At 51.4% G+C, this 20,616-nt stretch overlaps 4 protein-coding genes across 4 annotated transcripts; 2 read left to right on the forward strand and 2 right to left on the reverse strand.

Moving 5' to 3' along the window:
* Positions 1-388: 388 nt before the first annotated feature.
* On the forward strand, positions 389-4,393 carry GT037_000513 (oxysterol binding protein 1; the record flags this gene model as incomplete). Its single annotated transcript, XM_038925560.1, has 4 exons — positions 389-396; positions 506-3,131; positions 3,179-3,532; positions 3,581-4,393. The coding sequence occupies 4 exons, from the start codon at positions 389-391 to the stop codon at positions 4,391-4,393; spliced, it is 3,801 nt and encodes a 1,266-aa protein (XP_038791416.1).
* Positions 4,394-4,546: 153 nt separating this feature from the next.
* On the reverse strand, positions 4,547-7,582 carry GT037_000514 (duf-domain-containing protein; the record flags this gene model as incomplete). Its single annotated transcript, XM_038925561.1, has 1 exon — positions 4,547-7,582. One exon carries the CDS (start codon positions 7,580-7,582, stop codon positions 4,547-4,549), a length of 3,036 nt encoding a protein of 1,011 aa, XP_038791417.1.
* A 472-nt stretch (positions 7,583-8,054) lies between these two features.
* On the forward strand, positions 8,055-17,418 carry GT037_000515 (u3 small nucleolar rna-associated protein 10; the record flags this gene model as incomplete). The annotated part of the gene is made up of 11 exons (XM_038925562.1): positions 8,055-8,431; positions 8,496-12,861; positions 12,913-13,466; positions 13,765-13,995; positions 14,582-15,036; positions 15,088-15,534; positions 16,017-16,311; positions 16,384-16,540; positions 16,625-17,073; positions 17,138-17,316; positions 17,366-17,418. The coding sequence occupies 11 exons, from the start codon at positions 8,055-8,057 to the stop codon at positions 17,416-17,418; spliced, it is 7,563 nt and encodes a 2,520-aa protein (XP_038791418.1).
* A 404-nt stretch (positions 17,419-17,822) lies between these two features.
* Positions 17,823-19,183, reverse strand: GT037_000516 (aldo keto reductase; the record flags this gene model as incomplete). The annotated part of the gene is made up of 4 exons (XM_038925563.1): positions 17,823-18,669; positions 18,883-18,896; positions 18,998-19,085; positions 19,137-19,183. The coding sequence occupies 4 exons, from the start codon at positions 19,181-19,183 to the stop codon at positions 17,823-17,825; spliced, it is 996 nt and encodes a 331-aa protein (XP_038791419.1).
* Positions 19,184-20,616: the final 1,433 nt, after the last annotated feature.

Raw genomic sequence — 20,616 nt, forward strand, 5'->3', positions numbered from 1 at the left:
AGATGATGTATCAACCTTGGGTGTGTCGTCTGTAGCCATGAGAATCAGTCCAATACTTGTATATGCTAGTCTAGTCGGCCATGACATATGCCCGAGCAGTTCTCTAGGCGGGTGGGCGATCTTGGGAACAGTAGGGCCAGTCTAGCGGAGCAATAGTCGTGATTCGCTGGAGGAGCGGCCTGGATTGCGCGCCCCTGACGAATGCGCCCAAAAGCTGCTCAAAGCCCCGCCGCGACTGTGATGAAATCCTACAAAGGCGCGACTTGCGCACACGAGATACCTGGGCTATTCTGACTTGGTGCTGACAGCGATCCAACCGAACTCCTCCTCTACCTACCCAGCTTCTTCCGGCCCGCATATTCTTGGCTCGCTGGCCAATCACGCAACCATGGAAGGGTAGGTGCGCCCGCTCCAAGCTTATGCTGCCGTCATGGCGGGGGACATGTGGAGGACGAGGCAGCCCGTTGTGAGATGCCCTAGAGTCACGTCTAACCACTCGTTGTAGGCACAAGCGGTCCAAGTCGGCCAGCGTCAAGAATCTCCTTTCGCGCGTCACATCCAAGACCGACGTGCCTACCACAGACGGCAACAACGGCACCGGCAACGGCAACAGCAGTGACACTAGCCCGCCCAGTACTGCCATTTCCTCCAACTCGCAGCCCTCGCAATCCGTAACATCGCCCTCGGGACACAGTCGCAGTCTGTCCAAGAAGCAAAATCCACACCTCTCGACCACCATGTCCAACGCAGGCGCGGGGCAAGAGAGCCTGAGTCCCTCGGCCTCGAGCTTCCAGCAGTCGCCAAGCTCGCCCACCAAGTCGACTTCGATAGAGCAGTCCGTGAAGCTGTTCAGGGTATTCGAGTCGCTTAGGAATGGAGACACAGCAGCCATCTCGAGAGCCATAAGGGACCAGGCCGGGTCAACAGAGGGCGAAGACAGCAGATCATCGCTGCAGCTACCCAGCGCACGCACAGAAGGCACATCGATCCTGCACCTGGCCATACAATGTGCCGAGGTGCCCGTCATTGAGTTTGTGCTATCAAACGCAACGGCAACACCAGACTCGCCCATCGACATCAATGGCCGCGACCGCGATGGCAATACCCCACTCCACCTCGCAGCCACCCTGGGCAGAAACCCAGTCGTCCGAATGCTGCTCGATCAGCCTGGCATCAACGATTCAGTCACCAACTACAACGGCCAGACACCGCTGGATCTCGCTCGCACACCAGACATCTTCCAGCAGCTGCAGCTCTCGCGATCCATATTCATCGACACCCACGTAAAGAAGATACAACACATGGTGACCACGGGAGACATGGACTCGTTGGAGAAGATACTGCAAGATGCTAGGATAAAGAGCACCCTAGACGTCAACGGTGGAGAGCTGGCGACTGACCCGGTCGTGGTAGATGCAGGCGGTACACTCCTGCACGAGGCTGCTAAGAAGAAGGATGTCAAGCTGGCGCAACTGCTATTGCTTAATGGAGCTGATCCCTTCCGCCGAGACCGAAAAGGCAAGCTTCCTCAAGACTACACCAAAGACGACCGTACGCGCGCTATTTTGAAGCGATCGCCTGCTGCCGCAGCAGCTCAGAGGGGCATCCAAGAAAAGACAATCCTCGCGGGTGGTCCTCCAGGACAAACTGCAACCGAAAGTGGCATGGGCGCGAAAGAGTCGCGGGAGATGAAGGGCTACCTTAAGAAGTGGACAAACTACAGAACTGGATACAAGTTGCGATGGTTCGTGCTCGAGGACGGCGTGCTCAGCTACTACAAGCACCAGGACGATACTGGATCTGCATGCCGAGGTGCCATCAACATGAGGATTGCGAAATTGTACATGGACCCTCAAGATAAGCAGCGGTTTGAAATTCAGGGAAAGTCGTCAGTCAAGTACCATCTCAAGGCGAATCACGAGGTTGAGGCCAAGCGATGGTACTGGGCTCTGAACAACGCGATTCAATGGGCCAAGGACGAAGCACGAGAGGAAGAGAAACGGGCCACTCAGGATCAGGAGATGCTGAAGCAAGCCAAGATTGAGCAAATCAAGGGCGAGGGCGACACGTCTAGTGTCGGCAGCTCCAAGTTGGCAGCAAGCTCGCGAAACATGGCTGCTTCATCCACTCTCGGAGTTCCAATGCCTAGCCTCGACAACACATCCTCGCGAACTGCGGTCAGCGTGACTGAAGATCCCGGGAGTATTTACGAGCCTAGCATGAACGGTCACGGTCTGGACAGAATGACCAGCCACATGGGTACCGCTACTGTAGCCGGCGACGATGAAGACGAGGACGATTACGGCGACGATACAAGCAGCCATGAAATGAAGCCCCAAAGTAAAGACGCATTCAATATCACAGCACAATCGGCCAAGTTGCAGCTTGATCTGTTGACATCCGTTTCAGGGGCGTTACAGGCGGAGATGAGTCGTTCACCCGACCTCAAAATTTCTGATCCTATGATGCTCCAGGCATTCACATCTTACGAGTCTGCTATCGGAAACCTGAAAGGGCTGATTGGCGATCTGCTTCGGATATCAAGGGATCGTGACGCTTATTGGCAATACCGCTTGGATCGCGAGGCCAACGTCAGACGCATGTGGGAAGAAAGCATGGCCAAGGTTGCAAAGGAGCAGGAAGAGCTCGAGAACAGGATAGGCGAGTCTGAGGAGAAACGGCGAAAGCAGAAGAAGGCTCTACGGGAAGCGTTGGAGGACTACGAGACAACTGAACCCAAACCAGATGCCAAAGATGAAGAAGACGATTTCGCTGACGCACCAGAAGACGCTCAGCAACAAAAAGAGCTGGGGTCGGGTGTAGGACTTCCAGCTAAGAATCAGAAAGTTAGGAGAAAGGCTACGTTCGCCGACATCGCTGCCGACATATCAGACTCTGAATCAGAAGATGACGAGGAGTTCTTCGACGCTGTTGGTGCTGGAGAGGTTGAGGTTGTAGAAATGCCTGCGGCTGCTCCCAAGGAGACTGCACAAGTCGACGTACCAGCCTCCTCAGATGATCCGTTCGAGAAGAAGCACATGGAGATCGCCACAGCTTGGGCAGGCTACGAAGATGGCCCGCGGAAGAAGCTTGCCATGGACGCAGACGACAGGCCTAAAATCTCGCTTTGGGTATGTTTGATGTCGCAGTACATCCACCAGACGCTAACAGCTCCCAGGGCATTCTCAAGTCCATGATCGGCAAGGACATGACTAAGATGACATTGCCAGTGTCATTCAACGAGCCCACTTCACTGCTTCAACGTGTTGCGGAAGATATGGAATACACTGATCTCCTAGACACCGCTGCTGAACGCGACGACTCTACCGAGCGAATACTCTATGTTGGTGCCTTTGCTGCATCAGAGTATGCTTCGACCATTGGACGTGTTGCAAAGCCTTTTAATCCTCTTCTCGCTGAGACATATGAGTATGCCAGGCCAGACAAGGGCTACCGTTTCTTCATTGAGCAGGTCAGCCATCACCCACCTATCGGTGCTGCTTATGCGGAATCCAAAAAGTGGGATTACTATGTAAGTGCCAACATTTGCCCTCACATCACACTTTCTAATGCAGCCTAGGGTGAATCAGCAGTGAAGTCCAAATTTTATGGCAAATCTTTCGACATCAACCCACTCGGAACTTGGTTCCTTCGTCTTCGGCCAACTGTCAATGGTGGAAAAGAAGAGCTGTACACCTGGAAGAAGGTTACATCCTCTGTCATTGGCATCATAACTGGTAACCCTGTTGTCGACAACTACGGTACCATGGAGATTACAAACCATACGACGGGAGAGAAATGTCTTATCGAGTTCAAGCCACGTGGTTGGAAGGCTTCGTCAGCCTACCAAGTCGTTGGAAAAGTCTTTGATGCGCAGAATCGAGTCCGCTGGAGCATTGGCGGTCGATGGAACGACAAGATCTACGCCCGCTTCACCCCAGGCTTCGAGGATGTCGATGTTGAGAAGAGCGGAAAGAGTTCCAAACACGACGACAACAAAGCTTTCCTTGTCTGGCAGGCTCACGAGCGCCCAACAGGTATACCTTTCAACCTTACTCCTTTCGTCGTGACCCTCAACGACATTCCCGACAAGCTTCGCCCTGTTGTTGCCCCAACAGACACGCGTCTCCGCCCCGATCAACGCGCCATGGAAGATGGAGAGTACGATTTTGCGGCTACAGAGAAGAACAGGGTGGAAGAAAAGCAGCGAGCAACCCGCAGACAGCGAGAAGCTGAAGGCAAAGAATTCGTACCCAGGTGGTTCAGCAAGGGCAGGTGTGAAACGACTGGTGAGGAGTACTGGGTCTTCAACCATGAGTACTGGCAAGTGAGGGACCGTGTTGCTAAAGGAGAGATCACATGGGCAGAAGCAGGCACGGAAGACATTTTCTAGAAGTTTTGTTGAAGATCTCAAAGGCCCGCTAGTAGGATAGTCGCGGGCGCTTAATGTACATGATTCTAAATTCTCTTCAAGAAAGCTTGACTCGGCAGGAAATTCGTCATCTGCCTAGCTCACCTGTACTCTCTCTCTCTCTCTACAAACCCTTCATACATCCAACTCAACATAAAGCCTGAGTTCCTTCTCTTGCATGACCCTATACAGCTTCGCCTTCTCCTCGCTCCTAAAAACATCCCTCGCATCTGTAAAGGCAAACATGATGTACTCTTTACACCATGGCAGGTTCCTCAACCCAGCGTAAAACGTGTCCTTGACCCGTTGTTCCGCTTCCTCGACCCTCATCTCCCATTTACTCTTCTTACCATCTCGGCGTGGTTTCTTGTTCGCATGCCACTGCTGCTGTCGTGCCTGCTCGCTATGCAAACACTGTAATTCAAAGTTGACGTAAGTTTTCCAGAGTGCAGGACAGCGAGACCCTGTCACCGAGTCTGTAGCGCGTCTGTACAACGCACGGATAGAATGGCTAGTCGAGCCCGCCCTCTCGTCTTTCAACGCCTCGTAGTGTATGGCGAATGCCCAGCCTGCTAAACTCTGTTCGTCCGGCTGAGAATAGAATCCTTCCCAAAATCTTCTAACGCGATCGTCAATTGCAAAACGCGTCTCGTTTGCAGCGTACACGGAGAGCAAGATTGTGTTTGCTGGGAAGTCGTCGAGAACCCAATCGAGGTTGCCGCGTATTAAGGAAGGTTTGACGATGGGGGCTTGGGTGGCGTGGTATGCGAGGAATTGTGCGAGAGATTGAGCGCGCAGTTCTTCAAAGGGAGACTTGTCGAGGCGATGGGATGAGAACCATTGTCTTAGGCGGGAGTAAGGGTAGAGTTGGGGGTTGACGTCGCGGACCGTGTCGCTAAGGAGAACGTGAAGGCAGGTACATATTACTGCTGTTGGGTAGTCGTGGTTTAGTAGTGCATGTTCTTCGATTTGACTGATTTTCTCATATGCAGGTTGGGCCCAAGGACTCGAGTTTCTGTGCTCTGCATTGGGAAATTTGCCTTCTGGCGAGACGAGCCGCCAAAAAGCTTCTTCGTGGTCTCCCCGTCGGAACGCTTCCCATACCCAGTTGCTGAAGAGCTCTAGATTCCATGGGGCTGAAAGCAGATCGTCTCCCTTTTGCATGGACAGCGCCATGCTGAACACTTGATCTGCCTTGGAGGAATTGCCCAGGCGCGATTCAACTAACCCATAAGCGTTGTACAAACGCAAACTTGACGGCCGCGCTTTGAGTAACCGCTTTGCTGTCTTGAATGCTTCCGATGGAAAGTGTTTAGATTCGAAAGCAAGGAGATATTCCCCTACAATTTCTTCGCTTGAAGAATTCGAGGAGAGGAGCTTAAGCAGACATCTGATAAAGTCTGCATCAAGTTTGATTCCGTCAAGCGAGAAGTGCTGCTCGAATAAGAGCTCAGTGGTCATCTGGAAGCTCTTTGCTGAATAGTTAGAGTATCGTTTGACGGCTTTAGTGAAATCATGAGATTCATCAGTGTCTAGACTAGCAGAGTGCCAATGGCGCTGTAAGAATGGATCAGTCCACCAGGCTCGTTGTTGTGGGATACGATGTGCTAGCGGTGGTAGCATGCAGAAGCACAGGAAAGCCTCGATGATCAGTGTCGCTGGTGTCTCAGGCGTAACAATGGCTAAGTAGGGTTCGATATCCGAGAAGAAGATTGTATGGAAGGCATCATCTTCTGCTACATCATCTGATGCCCGACCAGGGTGTCGTAACACCGACGTAGCCTCGCATTCGCGCTTTCGGAAGCTGTCAAAGTTAGCATCTGACGCTTCTCCTTCCTGCAAAGACGAAGGCCCTGGAGGTGGCGCGTCGTCTGTACTGCTATGCTGCCAACCCTTTGCTCCCGTCTCGCCAATACGAGGCACTTCGCTTTCCCAGAACTCTTCAAAGGCTTTAATGTCGGCGCCCGATTGTGGATGCATCAGGTGATGCTCGAATAAGGCCTGCCAGACCGCAAGACCAAGCTCCTGGTATCCTGCATCGTGAACCATGGCTGTCAGACGCAGCAATAGATGCAGGCTCTGTTCTGACGAGATGTCGGCCTTGTTCGCCCGAAGAGACTCTACGCAATTGAAGAAGATAGCGCGACAGTCTTCATATTTGAAGCTTGTGAATCGTGACTGCACAAAGTCGAGGTACATCATCCACAAATCCACACTTTGCGGATGTTTCGCAAGTACGTCCTTCCATTTGCCGGCCAGTTTCGCACCATCCCAAGCTCTTTCTGCCTCTTTCAAGAGGCCCTGATATAACCTCAGCTGGCTATTCTTATCTGGGCCAATCTTCTTCAAAGCCTCCTCGTAGGTAGAGATGCGTACGTCTGCAAGGTGTGCTTTGTCAGATGCGGTCAACTCAGCAGATGGCCGCTCAAGTTTGAGCATGGCCTCCTGGTGTCTGATCAGTGCCAACCAGCCCTGAACGTCTGTGGGGTGTTCTTTCGTCTGCCGTGCAAGCTGGGAGTTTTTTCGAGTGATCTCGGTGTCAATCACAAGCTCGGGATCGGACTCGTACTGCGTGTCTGGGTCTACGGGCTCGCTTGATTTGGGCCCATCGATGCGTCGGTAATCTGCCTCCATTTCCACTTGGTCATCCTCGTCTTCGCTTTCATCGCGTCTTCTCTTGGCGCGTGAAGACAATAAGACAAAGTCCTGGTCGAGACTTGTATCGCCTTCTCCCGTCTTGACCAGTCGTAGAGCGCGTCCACGCGACTTGTTTGCACGCTTGTCTGTCAGTAGTCGCTCTTGCCATCTACGTGTTGCTGGCGTTACAATGATCTTCTTGTCTGTAGACTCGGCTCTGTCGATCTTCTGATTTGCAGAAAGCCCTAGTATGAAGCCATGACCAAATCGACGGTAAGGCGGGATATCATAACGATTCATTGTTCCATAACGCAAGACGTCGGGGTCACCTCGTCGGTCGCTGAAGTAGGGCCTGTCTTTGTTTGACTTTTGCTCACGGGTACTTCTGTCTGGCGAAGGAGATCTTGTCCTGCCCGAAGCTCTCTCTTTAGATGATTTTCCTACTTTCTCATGCTGTTGAGGTTCCTTGGGCGGCTCTGGCTCTACCTTGGGCTTTGGCCGGAAGCTCGCGAACTTGGGAACGTTGGACGACATGACGAAAGACACGGCCACAGCGACCTCACTATCGTAAATGAGGATTCAAGCTAGTGTCATGTAGCTGTTGCTTCCTAGCAGAGCGATAGATTTGATGCGCTTGGTCATGAGCCGGGAAGGCAACTACGACTGACGGCGCTTCGTGTAACCTCTAGATAGGAATTCACGGATCTATATGTTCAGGGTGAATGCGCAGGGCGACAGATGGGATGGAAGATGATTGGAGACGGGAGGCGCAAGGCGCGTCGCACGTGTCTCGGGGGTCCGGCAGCATGTCTGGCTCGAGCGGCCCGCCGTAAAACCTCATTAGCGTGAAATCTTGGCTTCCCGAAATTTTGTATGCGCATCACTGGCTTCAAGCTTCCTAACCGTCCGCCACGACAAAATCTACGCTGTACCGCTGCGTCTGATGGCTCATCGCATTACCAAAAACACACCCCAGAGCCCGTTAGGATAGCGAAATAACTCGAAAATGGCGACGGCGCTACAGAAACAGCTCGCATCCATTGCGGCTTCGAGCACCCATCAGCTCGACCTGCGCGCGCAAAAGTCGGCGCACGGCAAGTCGCTGCTGTTTGATTCCAAGATCGCCGCATCGCAGTCCTTCGAAACCGTCTACCTCATCTGCTACGATGGCTACAAGGACCTTTGCGCGTTGGATCCCAGGTTTCTGCGCTTTTCGAAGAATCTGTTCAGCGAACAGAGCAAGTCGGAAGATCGCACGCAGATGAGCAAGGATGAAAACGCAAAGTTGGACACAGTACTCGAGGCATTCATCACGCTGGTCGGACCAAGGCTACTGTTGAAGCCGGCGGAGAAGGCCCTTGAGTGGCTGGTGAGGAGATTCCGGTGAGTTGATGCACCTGGAAGCCTCTGATGGCTTTCCACACGATTGAGGTTGACAAGAAGCCAGTATCCACGAGTACAACACCGAAACCCTCGTCTTTACCTACCTGCCCTACCATAACACACCGCAGTTTCTTGCACTACTCTCCATCCTACCCGCACAACCACCGCATGCCATCCGCTTCCTCTTTCCCTACATCCAGGCGCCGACCAAAATACCCCAGCGTACCATCGCATACACTGCCATCAATACCCCGCACTTCTTCAACGCCTACCAATCATATGTAACCAAGGTGGTCGAGGCGGGCCACCAGGCCTCGCATATGCTGTCCTTTTGGTCAGGAACCACAGTCGAGGCTATATACGGCATAGTGAGCAATGCAAGCTCTGGCAGAAAGGACCTCCAGGATCAGGGAACCGAGAAACTCGTCTTGGAATTGCTCCCTGTCCTCAACAGCTGCATGCGGGCAAAGCATGGGGCTGACACGGTCCTGGCCTGTTACGCTATCGTCATCATGATGGTCAACCAGGCCAAGGTCGGAGACAAGGTCTTGGATGGACTGATGGATGCTGTCATTGCAGCCCATGACGAAACATCCCTTCAGTCATGCCTCGCATGCCTAGCTATCATCGCCATAGAGCGCTCCAAGGCGCAAATCCCCGCCAAAGTATCAAAGAAACTGCTCAAGGTTCCGCAGCTCGTGCAGAAACTGACGGCGCTGTCACATCAATGTCAGGTCGAACGACTTGTCCTGGGTTGCGCTCTCGGTGCGCTCAGTGATAGCTCCGACGAGAACCGTGAAATGTTCAGCGAGCTGATCGCATCTGGCTTGCTCACCACGTCGCGTGTTCAGATGGTGCTATCAGCACTGGTTCAACTCCTTCGTGATAGTGCGCCGGGTTCCCAAGAGCACGGAGAGGTTCTTCAGCTTGCTACGAAGATGACCGAATCGAAGGAGCTACAAATCACAATGCAGGAAGTGGCGAAGCAGAACAATGTCGATCTGGAATCGTTGGGAATTACTGTTGGCCAAACATTCGATATCGCAGAGATTCTCGAAGACGATTCAGACGAGGAGATGCTCGATGCCGATGAGGATGCAACCGAGAAGCCCCTCATACAGGTACCCGCGATCGCCAGCAAGAGCTTCTTCGATGCCGGTTCAGAAAGCGATTTTATACAAGCCGCCGACGTTTTCGAGCAAGCTGTGGCCACAAAACAGACCCGGCACTTCCTCGTTTTAGACGCGTTGCAGCAAGATTCCGCATTCAAGCAACCAATCTACCTTTCGTTCCTTGCTCGCGTGTGGAGTAGCATCCGACCAGTCGCAGTCCGCGTTGCCGCACTTCGTGCAGCTGCATCATCATTCGAGAAGATTGAAGCTGCACATGTCCTGCAGAACATCTTGCCTTACCTTATTCACGCACTCACTGATTCATCCCCACTTATCCGACGTTCAGCAGCCGCATGTGTCGGATCTCTGGCACGAAAGGCTTCCGCCAAGTCGAAGGCGCAAACGTGGGGAAAGACCGACCTCTATGGGAAGGAATCAAAGACTCTTGCAGAACTCAAGCCTGAGGATGTCCTGGTTTTCGTTTCGTCGATGCTGCAACCGATCTTGGAAGAATGCGTCATGGACTCAAAGTTCGTCATACCTGCGCTTCGCGATGTTCTGGAAGGCACACAGTTGAAGAACCACGCAAAAAACACAATCAAGATGCAAACCAGGACGTTAGTCCTGGGATTCCTCTCAAGCCATGCCAGTCTTACGCCAGTGTTGAGGGTGCGACTTAGCCTTCTACCAGTGGCGAACATACGCGGCAAAGTTTCCGACACGGTTCGCAGTAACACCATGATTCCCTTGCTCACCGCATGGTCTAGTCTTTCAACTGCAATCGTGACCGCTAGCTGCAACAGCGAAGGCCTTTCGCTTGATGAGGTGGAGCGGGCTCACATTACCTCCACAATGCCCAGAGAGGCGAAGAGCGCTCAGCTGCTTCAAGACATAATCTCTGGAACTCTCAACAAGGACCGCGAAACCCTGGCTGTTGCCGCTTTCCAGCGCATCCATACCTCATGGTCATCCTTCAGATCTGAAGCCCGACACGCATTGGCCCAGTGCATGCTCGGCCTCTCTACTAGTGAAAGCGACACGTCTTTCGACAAGCTATGCAGAGAGCAGTCTATTGAGATACTGCGCAGTGTCGACCTTGATTCCGCTATTCTCGTTTCCTTCTTGGAAAGCATTCCATCTCCTACAGCTATGCCTGGAGGAGCACCTGCTACGAAGAGAAGACGAACAAGCCGAAGTGAGATGGCCCGCGTGGAGCTTTCGTCTCAAGATGACGTTCAGCGACTTCTCCGAAAGCTCACATTGGTTCTTGAGCTAGTTGAGGGATCCAATCCAGGACAACACCCCACGCTGTTCAAGCACCTCTTCTGTATCTTCGCGGAGCTACAGCCACTCAAGCAACAATCTGGATCCGAGCTAGTGTACCTGCAGAGCATCATTCTGGGCTCACTCAGCCCTATCGTAAACACATTCAAGGAACAGACGGACACCACAGACTACCAATCAGCGGTACGAGCAGATCTACTCATTGACTGCATTCGACACTCCGGCAGTCCTCAGGTTCAGAACAGTGCTCTACTGCTCATTTCCAACCTCGCATCATGGGTACCTGATCTCATCCTTCATAACCTTATGCCCATCTTCACCTTCATCGGATCTACTCTACTTCGCCAACATGACGACTATTCCGCCCAAGTCGTCGATAAGACCATTTCCCGTGTTGTACCCCAACTGGCAGCTTCTCTCCGCTCAAAACACAGGGACTTTATCGCTGGAGTGTCCGATCTGTTGCTTAGTTTCACTGCTGCCTTTGAACACATTCCCCTGCACAGGAGGATGAAGCTGTTCACAGAGCTTGCTCGCACACTAGGCCCTGGAGACTCGCTTCCGGCTATTGTGGCGCTACTTGCCGATCGCTACCACAGCAAAGAGCAGCGAAGGTTCTGTGCCGATTTGCTGCTTCATTTCGAACCTGTACACACCCTTGTTACTTTCAAGGGTTACCTCGACCTACTCACTGATGCAGTGGGGCCGAAGCCTCAGGTCTCGGAGACGCTGTTCAGCCTTAAGGAGAAGACAAAAGACAACAAGTTTGATCTATCAATTCAGAGCATGCTGTCTTGCTTGACAGATCTTGCACTCGATGACAAGGTGAAGGCACATGTCACCCGGGCGTACAGAAAGAAGGATGACCCTGAACGGCCACGAAGGATCTTCGCAAACATTGTCGAAACTACTATTCAGTTGTCAAAGAAGCTGGCAACGAACCCCAAGACATACGCAGGTTGCAGCCGTGTCCTTGCCAGCTGCTTGGATCTCCTACCAACAACTGATCTCGTCAAATCTACACAACTACTCCTCTCAAGCGCGGACTCTCATGTGCAAATTGCCGCCGTCAAGTCAGTCGAGCTACGCGCTGGCACCGCTAAGCAGCATGACCGCAAGTCTGTAGAGGCCCTGATCGCTTTCTTACCTAGTGCCCAGGATCTTCTAGAGCAATCGCCGGAGATAGACGCTAAGATGGTAGCTGTTAGCTGCATTGACCGCATCATCGAGCGATTCGGAAAGAAGGACGTGTCTGCTGTTGCATCAGTTGCCCAAATCGTCTCCGGACCACAATCGCTATCCAGCAGCGATGACCGCCTCCGCATCCTATCTCTCCTCTGCCTTACGTCTGTTGTTGACGTTCTCGAGGATGAAGCCATCTCGCTACTTCCTACCGTCTTGCCAACAGCGTTCGAATACCTGTCGCATGCGATCGAAGAAGAGAAGACTGGTCTACACAATGCTGTGTTCACCATCCTCTCAAATATCGTAGAACGATTGGGATACATGTTCTCGCGCGACTATCTAGAGACAGCTCTTCGGCTGTGCCACCGCTCTGCTGCTGCCGATTTGGAACAGGCTTGCGACGAAAGCCGTAGCAGTTTCTTCCAGAGCGTATCTGAGCATCTGGGTGCCCAGGAAGTCTTCGCTGCTCTGAAGTCGACATGGCCAGATGCCGCATCTCAAGGATTTGATGCCTCGCTCGAGCAGCTTGAGCTTTTACGGGCGACTGTCAACACCCAAACCAAAGCTAAGCTTGTTAAAGCGAGCCCGCCACTCTTCAGCCTACTTCTGCAGACTTTCCGCCTACGTGAGGCTGTTCAATCTGCCACCGTGGAGGTTGACGATGAAGAGATTGAACAACTAGAAGGCACTCTTACGGATTCTGTCATTGCTATGGTATTGAAGCTCAGTGATGCCACCTTCCGTCCTTTCTTCGTACAGCTCGTGGACCAAGAGGGCCCCGTTTCTTCCAAGCCCGAACGAGCTATCACCTTCTACAAGTTCCTCGCCGCTTTCTTCGACAAATTCAAGGTATGTAACGATCTATATTATGATGATGAACTATCGCTAACATGTGTTCAGTCTCTTGTAACAAGCTATTCGAGCTACATCATCGAGCATGCTGCGAAGATGCTTACTGGACTTGCTAAGGACGACTCAGAGGTAGCCACCCGCAGCGCTGTCCTCGCAGCCCTCCAGAAGACATTCCAGCATGACCAAGACGGTTTCTGGCAGGCGCCATCCCACTTCGGAACGATAATGCCACCTTTGTTGTCTCTGCTCAACCTCCCGTCCGCCTCTACTTCTACTCCAGAGAACAACACCAACAACGTCATTCCCACCATCACCGAACTCGCTGTTGCATCTGCATCATCTATGGAGAATCACCGTGAGATGAACAGTATATTGCTGAAGAACATGAGAAGCGAGGACAGGAACACAAGACTCGCAACAGTTCTGTGTGAGCAAAGCTTGACGAGGAGGCTGGGTGAAGAATGGTTGGGCTTGCTACCTGAGATGCTACCGTTCATTAGTGAGCTCATGGAAGATGACGATGAGATTGTAGAGAGAGAGTGTCAGAGGTGGAAGAATGGCATGGAGGAGATTCTGGGAGAAAGCTTAGAGGGTATGCTGCAGTAGCGCATGAATTACCATAGTTGATGTAAATAAGGAGTTTGATAACCACGTCTAAATAGATGCAGCTATCTGTGCGTCATTACACATCCAGCATATTCCTCCTTGCGTGCTGTCTCGATATGCGACCTGTATAGCAATGAATGCCGCTATTCGCGATTATGACGTCTGTCGGTAGCGCGCACTGACCATTCCCCTGGGCTTCCAACTTGCCAACCACCTGCATTATCCTTCGCCTCTTTCCCACCCTCGAACCATGGCATCGTTATCATAGCAACCTGACACATGCTTCATCACGAGCCGTGCTTACACAACAGTCGGTAATGTCTCGCAATCACGGATTGTTCTCCGAGGCGACCTTCCAGACCGGGATGAAGAAGACACAATGACAGCAAACGCGAGCATGATCACGTTCAGTATTCCGGCCCTGGAAGCAGATTTCCCTCGAATGTCTTGTTCCTCGCACAAGACTGGTGCTTTTTGGTTCTACTCTATTTGTCTGAAAGCCGATCGCGAGGACGTAAACACTAGGTCTCCCCGGAATAGACGGACAAACCTCAAAAAATGTTGAGTATGGAGTTCGCAATGTTCGTTTGCGACAGTACATATTTGAGCGAACTCTTGTGAAAACAGAAAACTTAGTATGGTATCAACTTCTTTTCATAAGCACTTTGACCTTCCTGATGTCTTTTCATAGCAACGTTTGCCAGTGCGTCGCTAATAACGTCGGATGCAGGATATTCCATATCCATTTCTCGAAGGCTCGACAATATCGCGCTCTTTAGCTATTTCGCGCCATAATCTCTGTTGCCTCATCTTCATTTCTTATACTTTCCTCGATATCCATATCGCTTGCGCACTTACCACTTGCCACTTGTATGGACTTTCACTTGAATTACTGGCATCAAGACTCACCCTTGCAGCATCAAACATGAGGTCAGTGCGGCTCACGTGTATCATCCACTGGTGCCTGACCACTGCCACTGTTGCGTATAAGCCCTCACACCATTCTCTTCCATTTTGGTCTCCAAAGTACGACACTCACGCTTCCTCGCAATCTGCTTCCATAACCTATGATATCGAGTACACAAGCCAGCCTCATATCACTACGTGCCAGATTTTCCGTCCGGTTGAGCCTTGATCCAGATATGGCCGAGTCTTTTAACAAGAAACGCAAAGCTCAAGTGTCGGAGCTGACCCTCGAAGATGATCATAGAGCTACGCAGCACAGCAGGGTGCCTTCAAGTCGAACAAGCGAAAGCCATAATCCCCTCGCGGACCGAATGTATACCCGGAGGAAAATCACGAAACGCCAGAAGGTCGCGCAGGCCAAGAGTGATGTAAGTCTAGGACGTGAATCAGATGCACTGACTTTCACAAACGAGCCCACGAACACTTCAGCTGCGGAAGAAGGGGACATAGTAACGGAGGATACGCCTGTGCGAGATCTGATAGCATTGCCGAAGGGAGCGCGAGCTAGAAGGACCAAGGCGAAAAAGAGGGTTGTTGAAGAGGCAAAAGATGAAGACGACGATGCAAAAGTCCAGGAGCGACTACGTGCTAGATTGACCAGTAAGAGATATATGTGTTCTTTCTGTGGACGATTATGACTAACTCTCTTAGTCTTCGATCCAGAACCCCATCCTGCCTTTGAGCCATGGCATTGCGATTTTGCAGCACCTACGCCACCGTACGACGATCAACAGGCATGTCCAATTGATTGGTCAAAAGTAGCCATTCTACATGACGACCCTCTGCACTGCCAAGAAGCCTACGAGTTGCGTCGTCCATGGGACAAGGAGCCACTAGCATGGGACAAGGTTGCTCAAAAGATGTGTCTTCCTACTTCTAAGGACGGCACAACTCGGAACATCAGTCCAGAGGGAGGACGAAAACGGTTCATGGCGGCAAACAAAGCAGTCTTTGAGCTGACAGGCGTTTACTTCCCCAAGAGTTCGCTTGGACTTGAAGGTCATGGCATACCCCTGCACAGAGACTTGAAGCCGATTCTGGAGAAACTTGCTGAAACGCATGTCGTTGTCGAGAAGAAAATAATGGCCCCTTTCGAGGGTGATGCGCCAACCGGGACGGATCCATTCGTTGACCGGAAAGATAAGCTTAGCATCACAGACATTCTTCGATAAGAGTCGCGCTGTCATTTGTTGCAGGAAAACTCGTTACCTATCTGATCGACTCGAACATAGATGTTTTGCATCCAGGAGTGATACATGGCAATACTACTATACACTAGTTCGAAATACGTCATTGATTGAATGATTGAAGGTCTCGATATCAGACATTGCCTGAGGGTTTCTGGTGCTATCATGCGTCCACTGCATGATTGGGCCGATCCTTGTCGCTCAATCTATGGATGCACTTTACGCCACTCACCAGACATTCCAACAACCATTCCAGCGGATTCTTTCGAGACGATGGCCTAAAGAGAAATGCTTGGAATACGGCACTTGTACGCCCCACATTGCTGCACATATTCATCCTTTCTTGAATAAACATCTCGCATCAATGGCCCTGCTCCTCTCCACTTGTCCCAGGGAGATACATACAGCGTTATCGAAACACCATGATGTACTTTTCTCTAACAACTCTTGTACTAGCAAGCGCGGCATGCGCTCAGAATGTCAGTCGCGGCGCAGCGATGATGCGCTTCGCATGTTCGCAACTCACGGTCGAACGTTTGGATCCTTTGGTCAACCCTGGCGTTATCGGAAGCCCGCATACACACCAGATCGTTGGAGGAAACAGCTTCCAGCCCGAAATGAAGCCTGGAGAATATGAAATGGTGGAAAAAAGCACTTGTACTACGTGCACATTCAGCGAAGATTTCAGGTATGTGACCAAAGCTATAAAGACTGTCATAGAGCATACATTCAGAACGCTATAATAGCTGACGAAGCGCAGCAATTATTGGACCGCAGCATTATATTTTCGCGCACAGAATGGCACGTACAAACGTGTTCAGCAGTTCCCGAACGGTGGGCTAAACCAGAGAGGTGGTATGACAGTATACTATATACCTCCATATGATGGTGTCAGCAGCGTGACTGCCTTCAAGCCTGTTAGTCCATACTTCGATTCTTTCTATCAACAAGATAACAATAGATCTTCACGAACCTAAGCTGTATCGCTGATATTAGAACAGGGCTTTCGCATGCTCGCCGGCAACCCGCTCCTTCGCAACACCACCGGTGAATCCCGAGGTATCTGTCATCGTTGCATCTACAAGAATGCGCAACCCTTCGGCGGTGCCCCGTGCACAGAAGAAGACACGACATTTCTTCCCACCCGCATGTGCGAAGGCGGTATCCGTACACAAGTCACGTTTCCTACATGCTGGGACGGCGTAAATCTTGATAGTCCTGACCACCAGAGCCATGTTGCATACGCGGAGATCCCCTACGAACCGTATGTTGCACCCTTTGCAACGTATCCATATACGCCCGAACAGCAGAGGGGGAAGTGCCCAGAGGGATTTCCGATTATGCTGCCACAGATCATGTATGAGGTCATGTTCGATACAACGCCATTCAACCAGAAGGAGCTATGGGGCAAGGAGGGAACACAGCCTTTTGTATTCAGTATGGGTGATGCGTAAATCTCCCCCGTTCCGCCGAAATACTTGAAAGCCTATATTGCTGCTAACTCTGGAAGATAGAACTGGCCACGGCAACCATGGTGATTATATGTTCGGCTGGAAGGGCGATGCATTGCAGAGGGCGCTCAATGCACGGTGCAGTAACGATTATTGTGATGAGCTGGAGAGGCAGAGCGACGAAGATGCAATGAAGTGTAGTATTCCACAGACGGTGGTAGAGGATGTCGATGGCTATGAGTGTAAGCATTCTCTTTTGCATGAGAGGTATCGTGCTAATATATTGGACAGGGCTTGAAAGTCTACCCGGTGGAGTGCAGATCAATGATGGCATGCAGATCTAGCAAAGGCGACCACCTCTTTTACGCGTAGAGGCACGCTAAAGCTCGGCAGTGTACAAGAATCAGAATGAAGACAAGGAAGAAAGAAACGATTCCATACTGCCTTGATTGATTGTCCTAGTCCATCTTTTCTAATCTCAATAAGTTGCCGCTACGGTCATCGCCCCCCCTTTGAATGTAGACGTAAGAAGAGAATCACGTTTGGACTCTGAATCTCTTCAGTCATGGACATTTTTTCAACCAGACCTCTCTGCAGTATCGACACATCTGATAGCAATGAAGAACGTACATGACTTGCTTAGGACGAACATAGGCTTTCAGCACTTCACGCTGTGCTGGATACATCATTGTACAAGAAGCTTCGATTAACTTTCATGATATTGTGACTACATGCAGACTCTCATCATCTACAAGACGACCTTGTTAGGTGCCTCCTGCTCCTCTGGCTCGTCAAAGATGTTGATGCTCCATCTGGGCTTGTTGGCTGTGTATGGTACGTTGTACCTTCTCCTGCCCTGGTGCTCATCCGAGAACTTGGTGATAGCCTTGATGTCTTCATCGTCGAGCTCGATCTCCTTGAAGTTCTCGGCAATCCGAGACGCAGTGACTGACTTGGGAATGACGGAGTGGCCACCGACTTGAGACCATGCAAGAATGACCTGTGCTGGTGTTGCGCTCTTCTTCTCCGCAATAGCCTTGATCTCGGGGCGGTGGATGAGCAGCGGGATGTCAAAGAAGTTGTTGCCGAAAGCGGAGTAGGCAGTGATGTGGATGTTCTTCTCCTTGGCGTAGGCGACGAGCTCCTTGCTAGGGAGGATAGGGTGACGCTCGATTTGGTTGACAGCAGGGACGAGGCCGGTCTTCTCAACAAGAGCTTTCAAGGTCTGGTATGTAAAGTTGGAGACACCGACGGAGCGGACTTTGCTCTTTGGCAGCTTGTTCATGGCCTTCCATGTCTCACTGTTAGGAACGGAGTTGTCGATGTTGACCTCATTAGGGTCGGAGGTCATGGGGAAGAGTTCAGAGTGAGGGCTCTTTCCCGGCCCGAAGTTGACCGGCCAATGGATGAGGTATAGGTCGAGGTACTCGAGCTCAAGCTCGGCGAGAGTGTCATCGAGAGCCTCCTCTACCTTCTCGGGATCGTGCTGAGTGTTCCACAGTTTTCCAGTGATGAAGATGTCCTCGCGCTTTAGACCCGGAACATCCTTGTAGGCACGCTTGATGCCCTGCGCAACTTCCTTTTGGTTCTCGTAACTATGATTGGCGGAATATCTCGTCAGCTAACGCTCTCGGCAGATGATAGTAGAGGATGGTCATAGCTTCCCAAGCTTCCGTCTCCACTGAGGGGCATCCCACTTGAGCTTCCAACAACAAACACGGAAGAATATCTTGTTTCTGGGCAGATGCGGAAAGGAAGTGACGGTGAGTGAAGAAAGGATGGTTCCTATGACAAGATTGTCGACTTACATCTTTGCGAGGTCCTACGTTCAACGAGTTAGCGATCGCATCCAAGAACAATCAATGGCTGCGTGGCTATGGAGTGGAGCCAACGGTTCCAGGGTCTCCAGGGTCTGTCACTTACCAGATGACGGTATCCGATCTTCAACGCCTCGTAGACACCATTGCCAACCTCGCCAGGAGCGGCTTGCCAGGTACCGTATCCCAACTGCCTACGGCAACATCAGCAAGCAATTGCCAGGGTACAGTCTGTGATAACATACGGGATCTTGTGACCAGAGTTAAGGGTGACGGTCTTTCCTGAAGACATTCTGAACGATACGTAAGGTTTGAAAGTGGGGAGTGAATAACGTGGAATGGGTGATCTGGCTACCAGAGGCAGGATCGCCCTTCTTAAGTATCGCATCTTAAGTGCTCTCGGCCATCGTGTCGGCCGGGAGCCATTATGTATGTCTTGCAGAAATTGCTTCAGGACGTGGGATGTCGGACGTATACAGCAAGGCACAGCACCGTGTTGGCTGGGCTGGCGGGATAATTGCGTGCTCTCGCGACGAAGACACACCCCGCTATCGTGGTTCGGGAGAGCTTTACCTTGCGTCTGCGCTTTGGTGGGGCGGGACGCTCGGTTGTAAAGCCACCGAGACGTCCATGGACTGGCGAGATGCTCCGCGTCTAAATAACTTGGATGTTGGGGCAGAAGTGATACCTGACCTTCAGGTCGCTTTCGAACGACTCGCGTTTCTTCGCCACTCGTCCCAACGTCAATATCTACTTCTGACTCCCTGGTAACCTTCTCTAGAAACTCTTCGGTCCAGAGTGCAAATACAACAACGGTTTCTCCTTCTGAGCTAGGAGGTTTATGTATGAGACACAATTGCTCCGAAGCCTCCATCTTTCCGATTACCTCCATGATGGTTTGGTCCAGGGGAAGACGAAAGTGTTCTCTTGATAACTTGTCGTTGAAGAGAAGATAATTCGAGAGCACCAGCACTAGTAAGCAAGTGCTGTAACTGTATCGAGCATTCTGCAACTGGGTAGTCCGCAATCGCCAGTTGTGATTTCTGATGTTAGAATGTATGGCTAGCCGATCGGAAACGACCAAGTTGTCGCGCTTATCTATGGCTTTCATGATGTACCTATCCCAGAATATTGGGTTCGTATTGCCAGCGATGATCGTTCGCTCCACAAAGAATTCCCGGAAGAGCACCCAAAGCCTCCTGGCCTGCTCTCGAGCTGGCGAAGGTGGCGCTTTTCCCCCAGGGACTTTATTGTTCCTCCTTGAAACTTGTGTGATCTGTTGTATGTGTTCTATGCTAATGATCAGATCATCCTCGATCGCAAAGCAGTCGCGTGTGTCTGTGGCTTCCGAACGGCTACCGTGCAGAGGGATAGCCAGGTACACAGAACGAGCACAGAGTCGTTCGTGATAGATTCAAGTCCGCCAGAACCACGTGTCCTGCACAAGGTGTTCAAGAGTGGCTAAAATACACTCAATTGTCGATAGTTCCGCCGTACGTAGATCGTCAAGATTGGATGTCAAACCTGCGAGCATCCATTGATTTGATACAGGTATACACAAGGGTGCTAGAGCACATTGGCTTTCTGCATACACTCTATTCATGCATTGTAGGTGGTTCTCGACATCTGAGCGATCTGTTTGATCAACGCACAATTGATCGAGCCAGAAATAATGTATACATTGATGCGCAGCGAAGCGTAACGTACGGTATATATGACGTGATT

This window comes from Alternaria burnsii (assembly GCF_013036055.1).
Source record: "Alternaria burnsii strain CBS107.38 chromosome Unknown 705, whole genome shotgun sequence".
NCBI lineage: Eukaryota > Fungi > Ascomycota > Dothideomycetes > Pleosporales > Pleosporaceae > Alternaria > Alternaria burnsii.